The 12545-nt window shown below is 46.9% G+C and overlaps 1 protein-coding gene across 2 annotated transcripts in view; it reads left to right on the top strand.

Annotated features, from left to right (window-relative positions):
- Window positions 1-6602: 6602 nt before the first annotated feature.
- COL12A1 (collagen type XII alpha 1 chain) overlaps window positions 6603-12545 on the top strand; it is a 110768-nt gene continuing 104825 nt past the window's right edge. For both annotated transcript variants that reach the window (XM_058307047.2, XM_058307048.2), the window contains exons 1-2: window positions 6603-7037; window positions 10076-10183. In XM_058307047.2, the coding sequence (XP_058163030.1) occupies window positions 10111-10183 (73 nt within the window). In that variant the 5' untranslated portion in view covers window positions 6603-7037; window positions 10076-10110. The remainder of the gene's footprint in view (window positions 7038-10075; window positions 10184-12545) is intronic.

Here is a 12545-nt window from a genome sequence, read left to right as displayed (position 1 = left end):
TTGGAATAACTGTGCTTGTTGCACAGAGAGCAAATATGTCTCTTGAGTACTTTTTTCACGGTTTGCAAAATCCTGAAAAAAAGAAAAGGCACATCTCTCTTCAAAAATCTCCCTATTTGAGTCTGAGATACTATCCTAATTTTATTAAACTTTATAGGATTTTGATCCTAAATAAAGCATGAGCAAGGCCATTTTATCATCTCCCCCTTAAAACTGGCCTGCTTTCTGCACTTCCCTCATTTCCTCCATGGCTTCATTATCCTTTCAGTCACCTGGCTTTGCTTGGTGACTTAAGATTTTTTCCCAGCCTTACTTCTTAAAGCCAGTCATTACAATTTACCCATGCCTTTTCTTTCCATCCCACTGTGGTGAGCATCGTAATACAGGTCCTCTGACTTGGACTCTGGCATCTCCCCTCCTTCCATCATCTTTCTGGCAGCAGGCTGTCTTCCCAGCAATTTACTCTGAGCTCCATTGCCAGATTAAATTTTTTACTATAAGATCTTGATCATATTATTCCTAAATTTAACCACCATTCATGGTGATGTAATGGAAAGACCATGGACTTAGATGCCAGAGAACTCGAAATTCAGATTCTGGTTCTAAAACTTACTAGCAAGTCACTTGACTCCTCTGAGCTTCAATTCCTTATCGATAGCATAAGGATAATAATTAGATTATTTGGACTGATGTCTGTAAAATACTTTGTGCAGTGCCTAGAATAGAGTGGGTGCTTTGTAAACTATAGTTATTCTTATACTTAGAGGATTAACTTCCATATTCTCAGCTACTTCTGAGCCCCACTATTATTCTAATTATGTTCACAAACTTTCTGCTAAAACCACTTTGCTTTATTTATTGCCCAAGACATTTCTTGCTCTTTGCCATTTTTCCAACTTTTCCTTTAGAATCTTGTGCTTAGAGTGACCACTCCTAGTCTTTTAAAACCTTCCTCCTCCAGAAATTCTTCAGTGACCACTTCAACATACAGTGATTTCCCTTCTGATAACCTCCCAACAATTATTATTGTTGGGAGACATTTCTCCTTGGGGTTTTCATGTTTCTACATGTCTTTCGAGCAGAGGCACTGGTTGCCTTTGCTCCAGATAATCTCTTCAAGAGTGTTTTTTATAGTGAACAGCCTTGGAAGACAGAGATAATTTCTCCTTTCAGAGCAAAGGGCAGATTTGTCCACTGTTCTGTATGACAAAGATAATGTCTCCCTTAAAAACAAAGTTTACACAGGCTTACTGACCTTATAAAACACTCGAGTTTCCTAAATTCGGATTCTGCTCCCATAACGCAACCTGCAGTATGTGCAGGTATCATCTACCTTCTTCACAGTGCACTGTGGGAACTGGGGCTTGGGGGAACCAATGCCAATGATGACATTCTAGCTACTGCTGTTAGCAGTGAAGCCCTTTGTCTCTGATTCAAGTTTCTCTGTATTCTGCCACCATCCACGAAACTGTGGCAATTAATTTGTTATTTTCCTAGTAGTATAAAATCTCAGGCCTTCATAGTTGCTGATAATTATCATTATTAATCATAATTATTTGGTTGTGATATCTCTAAATATGTATTTTTTTCACCTACTCTTTTTCCTCTTTGTTCTTGTTGTTAGTTTCTGGAGAAACTGGGTCATTGTTTTGCCCTGTGAACTGTCCCATGTTGTGGATTGAGCTGATTGTTTATATATATATACATATATATTTAAAAGATACATATGATTGTTTCTTTATGATATCACTTACCTTTTCCTCTATCCCATGTATTTACCCAATAATTATTTTTTGCCTAGTCCTTTAGCTTTCAGTTACTCACTATCTCTGGACCTTCTTGAAGCATATTTGACTTTTACACACGCTTATTTCCCATCTCCAATACTACATTTAAGTTTATTATGGGCAAGGATTTTTTTTTTTGCTATTTTTAAATGACCCACAATTCCTAGTGTCCATATTACTAGAATAATTGCATTTGTAGAATTAATGCTCAGAATAAAAATGATTAAATGAGTCCACTCAGACAATGGTCGGCCTTTTCCTCTTCTCCACCAGAGGGCGCATTCCACGTTAGACTACAAGCAAACTAAAGCTTGGGATCTTTTTTTGCCTTGAATACTGGGGTATCAGCATTCCATAAATATAGATGAATGAATTAGCAAATGCACAAAAATGTGTTGACGGGTGTAACCTTGGTCTAGTTACACTCCCCTCCCCCATACAGTAGTTTCAATCGAGAGCAATGATACTTCTTTTGTCTATATCACCATTCCTACACTTCAGTCTAAAGGCAGAGTTTAAGGACAAGAGTGAATTTTGAAAATTGATTCCTATGATAGTTCACATTTACCAACAACCTGAGAGTATATGTGCGTGTATACATACCAACTTTCTATACAAGGACAGTAGGAAGAGTAGAAATTCTAGACTTATGCTACTTTGTTAGTCACATAAAGAGATTCCAAATCCCTTGAAGCATACGGATGACTATGGAGAAAAAGAAGAAAGTAGCAGAGGGTTGTTTTCTTAACTCTTAAGTGAGTTTATTTCCTTTTATCTTGGACACTTTGACCAGGCAGTTCAGAGCTAATTGAATAATCATCTTCAAGCACTTACTTAACTTTTATTAAATCTAAATGGCTCATGCTAAGAAGATACCATATGTGAATGCAGTGGTCTTTGAAGATTCATAGCTTTTCATTCAATCCTAGCACTTTGAGATCACATGAGGTTTGAACTAGCCACTTTTTGGTATTAAGATAAATATGATACGGTCTCTATTTTTGCTGCAAAGTTGCACACCCTCTGTTGGGAGGATATTTCAGTACTGGCAAAAAGTCCACACACAAAGCCTGCAGATTCCTTCGAAACACCCCTTTGTAAAGAAGCAGAACCTGTCAAGAAGGTGGAAGGAGTGCAGCGAGTGCCCTGTTCCTTCCTTTAAGGATGGCGTTGGTCTCAGGATTTCTAAGCTTGCTAAGTGCAAATAGAGTGGTAATTTTAATAGTTTTAATTCATAGCTTTAATTCTGAAACATCTGGAGGGCACAATCTCTTGGGAGCTTCAAGTGGGCCACTTGAAGCTACCTCAGGTGTCCCAGAAGTTAATTACTTAACGGTTAATTTTAAGGTTTTTTTGCCTTATCCTTGTATCCATTGTACCGGTATATAGTAGATGCTCATTAAATGTATGATCACTTGAGTTGCACACAGGAATCTAAAGGAGATTCAGATGCTTTTGTTTCAGATTCTTGCTGGTCAGGCGACCTCTCTAAGAATCAGTACACCGTTCATCTCAGGAGGTGTGTGAGGGCTTTTTTCACCCAAGACCCTTAAAGCTCACTCTGGGGTACAGCCCGCACCAGGTCCCGCGCAGGTTAGCCCTCCTCTCCCCACAATACAGTGGAAGCACTCAGAAAATAGCCTCCCTGTCGCAGGAACTCTGGCCAAATTAATCCCAAGCAAATCAACAAGGAGGCTGCTTTTGCCGTATTAAGAGCTAAAAGAGGCGCCATAATATCATTGGGCACATCTTTCTTCTGTCCACCCTTTCTTTGAAGACAACTAACTGAAACTTCTCCGCCCCTGACAAGAATTTCTGTAGGCGGCTAAATAACGCACAAAAAGAAAGTTTATGACACTCCTCGTTTGCTCTTCTATCCTGCCGCCCTTCGGCAGTCCTTGGAATCAGGTAGATGAATGACGTATTTTTCGAAAACCTGTCTCACCACTTTGTAAAACAATGATTTCCAGGCTTTCTATGGTTTTTGAACTTTGACTTCAGGAGCCAGGGCTAGAGCTGACCGCCAGGGTGCGCTGTGGGACAAGAAATGTGAATGTCCGGAACCACCAGGAACCCAGGAGTCAGAGGGAGAAGAGGTGGGAGCAAGAGAGAGGGACAGCGAGAAGAAAGAAATCCCAGGATATCACGTGAGGAATAAAAAGCAAAGGAAGCAACTCAACTGAATAAGCCCAACAAGCTCTGCTTCAGTCGGTAAATACTATCAAGTTGTTGCAAATCTTAACGGTTCCAAGGAATCTCAATAATTGGACGCATCGGTGAAGGGTGTAGATTAGAAAGGAGGTCTACAATGGTTTTTCACCCGAGTCTGTTTCCCATATTAGGAATCCAGCTTTAAAGCTCAGGAGTCTAAACGATGCAAGCCTCCTGCTGAGAGACCACCGAGACAGCCTTTCGGATATATTTGAATTGCACTCATGTTCCCTGGGGGTAGGTGTGCTGGCAGTAGCTTGTGGATACAAACCCTGTCCATCCCTCGGCAGGGTGTGTTCTCCCCTCTCAGTTTTGCGTAGGGATCCTCACACCCGCCCTCCCCCCCCCCTTTTTTTTTAAATGAGAGAGGGCATTTGAGGCTGGTAGTTTGTGTACCTACACTCCTGAAGCAACTACTTTCAAAATGCGTTAAATTTAAGTATGTCAGTAAGAATGCACCGAGCAAGAAAGGATGCCCACGCGGGTCCTGAGCACGCTGCCCTGGAGTGGATGTGCGCGCTCTCTGGGGACAGCCACCACTTCCACCCGGTGTGCAGCTTCCAACCTCAGGAAGTGGAAGCCGGCGACTGCCGTCCGCTCCTCAGAGGGTGACTGCTTGGCTTCCGGACGGATAGATGGGCTTGCAGTTCTCAGCCACATCAACAGGAAAGAACCTATTTTAAATCAAGGAAATCAACAACGGGAATTAGTTACATGTTCCCCAGTCAACAACACCATCACCACAAATTCAGAAGTATGTAAAGAAAAGCACGTAGAGAAAACACGTGGGCCAAATGCAACCCTAGCCGGCCTGGGCGTGCGCGCAACGCAGCAGTTTTCCTTTCCTAGACTGGAAGCGTTAGCGTCTGGGCTCTCCAGGCCTTGGGGCCAGCCAGGGCATCCGCGGGCGCGGCGCAGCACCGCTGGGCGCGAAGACCGCGGTCACGGAGACCTCCCTGCTCCCGGGCTCGGTCTTCGTGGCTGCCACCCGCCTCCGCGGCTCTGTGAAGCGGAGCTGGGCGGGGCTCCCGGCCTTGTGTGTATGTGGGTGAAGGGTTGGCTCCAGTTCTGAGGCCGGGTCTCCTTAGCCTCGGGATCGGGGCTTGCTGGTGCCGGGGCGTGTCCCTACGAGCCTGACTGGGCTGCGTGGCGGCCCGCACGCTGCAGTGCTCTTGTGGGGTTATCCACTATCAGAACGCGCTCGCAAGCACTGGACAATGCAGTGAGCATGTGTGGGCTCTTTGTGCAAGCTACCCAGTTGGACTTCGAGTGGGTCGTATGTGCTCCGGGAATGTGCAGAGGTGGAGATTCCTATTTCTCATTTTTCTCCGTTTTTTCCCTCCAGTCTTCCTTCTTGCTTCCTCTGGTTCTCGTTGCTGCAGACCTGTACATAGGGCGAGGTATGGGAGGAGGGGCGTTGCTTTGCAAGTTCTTGTAATTCTCAAGGTAAATTCCGTGGTAAATATGCCACCGAATTTGGAAAGGCCAAATTCGCAAACGTCAGATGAAAGAGGCAAGAGAGGTTTGCACTGGGGACAACATCTCTACTTTAATTCTACAATTGAGGGTTGGTCAATTCCAGGAACGCGGTCCCACCGTGGTCCAGGGAGTTCAACCCCACAGGGGTTATCCCTGAGTTTCAAGAAGCTATAAAGTCCAGGGCCTGTGCTGAGCACTCCGACGTCTGTAATCAGAACCTCGCCGGGAGAGCTTTTCTGATGCTACGGTGTAAGTGCCCCGCATTCCTCCCTTGCGCCCAGTATGACTTTGGGTACCAGGCTCCTTGCTCATGGCCAACGCGCAGGGGTAGCTGTAGAAGAGGCAAAGGGGCTGGCAGGAGGTCAATCCTCTCGTGGCGGCGGCAGGTGTTGGTCTTGGGTTCTCAAACCTACTCCCCTTCGTCGTCCCCTTGGGCCCGCGGGGTTTTAAGGGCAGTTTTTTTTTTTTTTTTTTCGGAAACCTCCTGCTGGGCCAGGTTTTGCTCGGACCCCAGTGAGAAATCTCTACGGGGTTTGTAACTTGTTCCTAAGCGGCTTCCTGTTCTGAAGACACCTGGCTTTCATAGTTTTTCTCGCCCTCCCTTTTGGCTCAAATTTAGCTTCCAGGTTCCGTCCCGAAGCACCAGGGGAGCGAGACAGGACTGGGAAAGCCATTTCGGAGCTGAGTCCCGCGCGGGCGGTTGACCGGGTTTCCAGTCGCAGCCTTGAGATTGAAAAAGACAGAAGGCGCGCCGCGTGCACAGACAGTTAGTTAATGGAAATCCTGTAAATCGCTTTTAAGTGCACCCAGGACGGAGGGGGAGGAAGGTGGACTTGGTGATGAGGGGATAGGGCTGGGAGAGAGTGGGGGTCACATCCCTGCAGTTCTGATAAGGAAAGTCGCTTTCCTCACATTGTTCTTAACTTAGAAAAATAAATTCATTAAAGGAAATCGCACGGACACCGAAACCCGAGCTCCTGAGCCCGCCCCAAGCGGAGGAGTGCGCGGCTTCCCTTGGCAGTGAACCCGGCTGCGGCTGTCCCCCTTTCCCGCCCTCTCCCCCCCTTCCCCGTCCCCCGGCGGGGCACTGCTACTACGGCGATCGCCACCTCACGCAGAAGGAATGCTCGAAGTATGCACACGTTCCCAAAAGTAGACCTCCTTCACCGCCGGAGGAGCATACATCACCCTGTGGCAACCGTCCACCTTCTCAGGCGTTTCGTAACTGAGTAAACTGAGAGCAGGGAACAGCCCTCTATTAAGTAGCCCGCGGCGCGGAGCTTCTTTCCACTCGGCGAAGGCAGGCCGCCCCAGACGCGTCCGCGCGCCGGCAGCAGCTGCTGGGAACCTTCTCCGCCCGCCCAGTCGCTCTCGCCGCTCCTCCCGGGGTCCTCGTCCTCTTTCCCCGCTGTCCCGCCGCTGCCCACCGCCCGGGTGCCGCCAAGTGCTCCTGGAGCGCAGCGTCAATCCCCCGGGCGCGCGGGGGTCACACCGAACGCAGGCTTCTCCCACGCGGGAAAGCCGCTGCCGCCGACGCTACCTCTGTCACCACCGCCTCAGGTCGGTCCAGGTTCGAGGCCCTTTCCCCCCACTCCATCCTCCCTAAGGATAACTAGGGAAACTTACCTCTAGCTCACTCCTTCCGTCTCCTGAGCTATTGGGGTTCCAGGACAGGGACCGTTTGGACAGGTAAGTGTGGAGAGATACATGCTGAGATTTGCCCTGGTATACTAGGGTTTTGGGATTCGTTTGGGTTTTTGAGGGAGAAGGAAAATTTGGCTCTCCTTAAAAGCTGATGCAGGGCGGCTACGTGTGCATAACTAAGTACCCTGCTTAATGTTTGCGTTTGTAGAGGAACTTCATCTACAGATGCTGTCTTTTGCAATTAAAAGGGTGCGCCGGGTTCAGTGGCCAGCCGTCCCGCACCCTCATCTCGCAGCTGCAGCTTTGCCGGGGAGTGCCGGCGTGCAGCGGGGGCGCTGGGAAGGTATTCTGGGTGACGCACTCTGCCGAATTCTTTGGAGGGCTTTGCAGTCCAGTACTTTGCATCTCGTCGAGGATGCGCGGGTGTGTGTGGCATCTCGAGACAGATTCCTGGTCGAGTGTTCCGGCTCCTTCCACCTCTGCTTTCCAGAGCATCTGAGCGGTTGGCTTGCAAGGCTGCAGCGGGACTCAACCTTGGCCAAAAGTCTGCTTTCCTTAGCTCCCGGAGAAAGCTCCCGCCCTTGACCCCTTCCCGGGTGACTTGGTCCAGTTCCTCCTCGGAGTCTGTGGGACCAGGGAGGCAGTTACCTCCCTAAGTCCTAGAGGGTCAAGATCAGGGTTTATTTAACAAAGCCAGGATCCGGGGTTGGGCAGCCGAAGAAGTGCCCCAAATAGGGACCTTCAGATAACTAGTTCCGGGCTTTCGATAACCCCTTTCTATCCCCCTCTCGCGGACTCTGCGACCTTCTTCCGCGCGCTGGGTGAGGAGCGATGCGGCCAGAAAGGAAAAGAGTGCAAAGTTCGCCCTTGGCTAACTAAGGTCAAGGTCGCGGTGGGTAGGCGCGGAGGCAGGAGATTCGCGTGCGATCTACAGGGACCCTGCCAGAGGCTGTGCATGCGTGTGTGTTTTAACTTGACGCAGGAGTTAAGAAATTGACCTCTTTCAGCTGCGGGCGGGAGAGATGGGGAAGGGGCGAGTTGGCCGAAGAGGACTATTTCTCCCCACTCTTCCAAGTGACTCATTTTCATTCATGAGAGTGAGGTGAGGGAATCCTCTCTGCCACGTAGGGGCCGTCGCTTTGAGACATTTATGTCTGAGAATGCTCAATGAAGTGTTGCTAAGCATTCAAATAAATGTTTTGGCTTAAAAGAGAGAAAACTTTTCTTTTTGTAAAACGTATCTGGACGGAATGCCTAGCGGGCTGGCTGAACTGTTCTTTTTTGCTACCCCATGCGGGATGATTCATTCTTGCCGCTGATTCAGGCAGCCATTAGGTGGCGCGGTAGACCCAGATAACAGCGCTCCCAGCACTCAGGTTTTTGTAAAATTCAGCGGATTAAGGGGGATAAAATCTGCACAGAACTTTCGGTGGATGGGTCGATTATCAGCCTTTAACTTTTCGCGAGCACGAATGCCAACTGAGTTAGAAATTATCATAGCAAACGTAAGGCCAGATGACGGGAAAAACGGGCGAAGCTCATCTCTTGCTTTGCACTGACTGAGAAGCGGGTTAGACATGTCAGACAGTTGTTAATTAGGAAGAAAGAAATTGCTAGAGCCCTTTAATGGCCCGTGCAGGCCAAAATTTTAATCTTGGCTTCATGAAGAGGATCCCTGGGCAGTTTGGCACGCCTGCTCATCAGACATTTAAATGCAGTTTACCCTCAGGACAGAGGAAAGCTGCCCTAATAGACTGTGCCAATAACTTGGAGAGACCTGGCTGGAGCTTGTCAGTTTCTTTCTCAAAAAGGGCTAAAACTTTGGCTTATTTTGGGATTCCCGAGAAAGACAGTCCACCCCCCCCACCTCCACTTTTTCATGAGTCTGAGTCTGTTGCCTTACGATAATTTATGTACTTCAGAGTCAATTTTTTTTTTTTTTTTTTTTTTTTTTATGTTTTGCCTCTGGCTGCTTCCCATTTCAGTGCATTGTTAGTAGCTTTTGTCTCTGGATTGGACCTTAGAAGCTTTTAGAAGATCCAGTCCTGGCAACTTGGATTCAGCACCTTTTGTGAGCTGGAGACCAAAAAAGATGAATAAAGCTCCATCTTTGCCTTCACAGAATTAACCTAACTACAGAGTCAGGAAAAATCAGAATATATATATATATATATATATATATATATGGATAAATAACAGCGAAATGCAAAGATTACGACTGAGAATTGCTATAAAAAAAATCTTGAGAAAACAGACAAGGGTGGTTCTCCTCTACTATTACCTTGTCTCTTTTCATTATGTATTTTAGAGTTGTTTTTCCCTCAGCTTGGTTAAGGGATTTATCAGATGTGAAACCAACACATCTAGCAGGAGGGTCAAGTTTCAGCTGTGCCGTACATATTTCTGTGTAATCCATTTCAAACCTTAAAGAATTGCCTATTTGTAGGCAGAACAAAATGAAGAAAAAGAGAGTAAAAGAGGTTTATTATACTTTTCCAAACTACCCTGAGACCCCTAAAGTAGTTACCTAAAGAATTCAGCAGCCAGGAAAAAGAAGCCAAATAGAATCCCCAGCTGGAAGAGACATTTAGTTGAGTCGGGGATAAAATGACCTTTGAATTAGCCATCACCCTGGCAGGATGAAGTCATGTGGGACCTGGTAAGGCTTCATCCAGGCTATTAAGCAGGACCAGTCTTCAGGAAAACAGGACCCTCTTTACTTGAACTCTCTCTCAGTGCCACTATCAAACTTCTGCTGATGAACTTGACTTCCACTACTCCACAATAGGCCCATTATGTGCCGGGCTGGGCCCTGTGGTTATTAAGGCAGTTCTGTCAGGATGCTGGACTTGCTCCAGACTCCAGTCCTAACCTGGTTCCAGGCGCAGGCCTGACTCCCTGGTCCCAGGCCAGCCTGGGCCCGGTTCTGATGCGGTCACTGCTTCCTCCCGCAGGCCCCTTCATGCGGCTGTGAGCCCGGAGGCCGAGCATGAGGACCAGGCTTCCCGCAGCACTTGCCGCCCTGGTCGTGGCCCTGCTCCTGTCTTCCATTGAGGCAGAAGGTAAAAGACTCTTCTTTTCCCTCCCCCGGTGACTATATAGAATTTGAGAAGAGAGAAAACAAAACAGAACAAAACAACCGAAGCTTTCTTGCCTCCACTGCTTGCTCTGTTTTCACTGCACTTCGTGTTTTCTCCGGTGGTTTCTCTCCTCCAGAGAAACGCCCCCTTCTGTTGAGGTTTGTCCGTTTCTCAGCTCTCAGGTCTGGCTCTTTCGTGTTTAAGCTATCCCGTACAATTCTGTGTGGTCTCCTTGCGCTTGTCTCTGCGGTGTGCTGTCCACACCGCCGCCTACAAGCCGCCTGCGGAGAACACCCGCCGCCGACAGAGGGCGGCGGCCGCACCCAGCTCTGAGAACAGGACACCTTCGGGCGGTAGCCGGAAGCCCCGGAGCGCGGCCGCGCCTGCTCGCGAGCTTGGCAACCACCTGGCTCGGGGTTGCGACTTCGGTAACAGCATGAAATAAAAGACTCCAACAGCACCGGCTCTACGCGTCTGTGTGTTTTGTGGGGAGCGCAGTCGGCTCGGCAGACGGCGTAGGCAAAGGAGCCAGCAGCAAACTGCCCCGGGGATGGGTGGCGGGCAAAGACGGTGGCGCGGCTGTTGGCTTGATTCGCAGGGTTCCGAAGTACTTGGCCCAGGCCCAGCCACGTGCAAATCTTGGTTCTGAGCCAAGGTTCCCAGCCCCAGAAGCAAGCCGGGGCCAGACGAGCCGGGCACCAGCTCCAGCGCCCTCCTCTCGCTCCCTTTGGCCTCCTATCCGGGAGCCGGGCGCCTCTGATCTGAGCCAGGGGGCGGCCAGGAGTGCGCAGATGTAGAGCTTCCAGCCCTACAACACGACTCCATTTGGCCCCGTCCTCTCTAAGAAACGAAGGACTTTTGTCAGATTTCCAGCTTCACTTTATTCTTTTTGATGTGTGTGAACTTGATGCCTTAACAGATTCTGTGTTGAAGACGACCTGGCAGTGCCCAGTACGCAATGAACACGTTTACATACATTAACCCAATGTGGGCTTCTGTGGTCCCTTAATTGTCAGTGAAGACTTGGCAAACTAGGGTTATTATTATGCAAGGTAAATGGGGTAATGCCATAAAAGACATCATAAATACATATATATATGTGTGTGTGTGTGTGTGTTTTCAAGAAACAAAGTCCCCTGAAGGAATTAAGGGAGAAAAATACCGTACTCCTTAACGTGACAGTTGGGGAAGCTGGGGAGGGATTGTTTTTTTTGAGAGGTGTGGGAAAGTAGGCTCTTTCATGGAAACAATGAGGTTTTGAAAAATTTCCTAATGTCTTTGATTTCCCAGGTCAAGACTGCAGCTACAAAAAATTTAAGACTGGGAAAAGCTTAGATGCCAAAATGTATAAGGCAGTTTGTGAAAAGTGATGGAAACAAGCCTACTCTTCTTATCTGATTAATATTTTTGTGATATAGAGTCTGTTTAGAGTGGCCTCTGAATTAATACCCAGATGAGGTTGCCTTTCTATGCTGTGAGGAAGGAATTTTATTTCACGAATTTCTGGAATTTATTGCTTATTAAGAAAATAGTTACCTGAAAATCAGAAAGATTTGAGAATTCTTGGGAAAAGAATTAGGCTGGAAATGATGCAAGTGGAAGAAAAATCAATCCTGACTTGAATAATTGATGGTTGGTAAAGTGCAGTTAAAAAGAACATTTTACTTTGGACATTACTGATCATTTTCATATTTCTCATATTTTATCTTTTTAACATGTTTGTATTTCACCTCATATAGATCTTTCTTTCTTTTGCTTTCTCAAGCTGCATCTTTTCAATAGGATTCATGCTTTTGGCCTTATTCTCTAGTTATTCTCTAGTTTGACAATGCTCATTATTAATCTGAAACACAAGTGCAAGACAAATACGTAGTTTAAATTTTTCTAGTGGCCACATTTTAAAAAAGGAAAAAGAAACAGGCAAATATAATTTTTATAATTTATTTTATTTAACCTAATAAGTCCACAATATTTTTATTTCAAGATGTAATTAATAGAAAAACTATTAGTGAGATAATTTACATTTTTTATAGTGAGTCTTTGAAATTGGGCATGTATTTTATTTACACTTGCAGCACAGCTCAATTTGGACTGGCCACATTTCAAGTGATCAAGAGCTGCATTTGGCTGATGGCTACTGTATTGGACAGCATAGCTCTAGGATGAACTACTTATGAAGTGGCCCCAAGAGCCTGTGAAGGGTTAACAAAACTTGTAGCCAAAGCCTTTCTGGGGACAGTGGGCTGGAAATAGAATTTTGTTGAAATATATCTTTTGGGGGCATTTCCAAATTTCAACTTGTATTCCTGTTTCCTACTATACCATTTGATCTTTGTCCTAAAGG

The sequence above is a fragment of the Dasypus novemcinctus genome, chromosome 11, assembly GCF_030445035.2.
Source record: "Dasypus novemcinctus isolate mDasNov1 chromosome 11, mDasNov1.1.hap2, whole genome shotgun sequence".
Lineage (NCBI taxonomy): Eukaryota > Metazoa > Chordata > Mammalia > Cingulata > Dasypodidae > Dasypus > Dasypus novemcinctus.
Note: the sequence above shows the minus strand (reverse complement) of the source record. Positions and strands in the feature narration are given on the sequence as shown.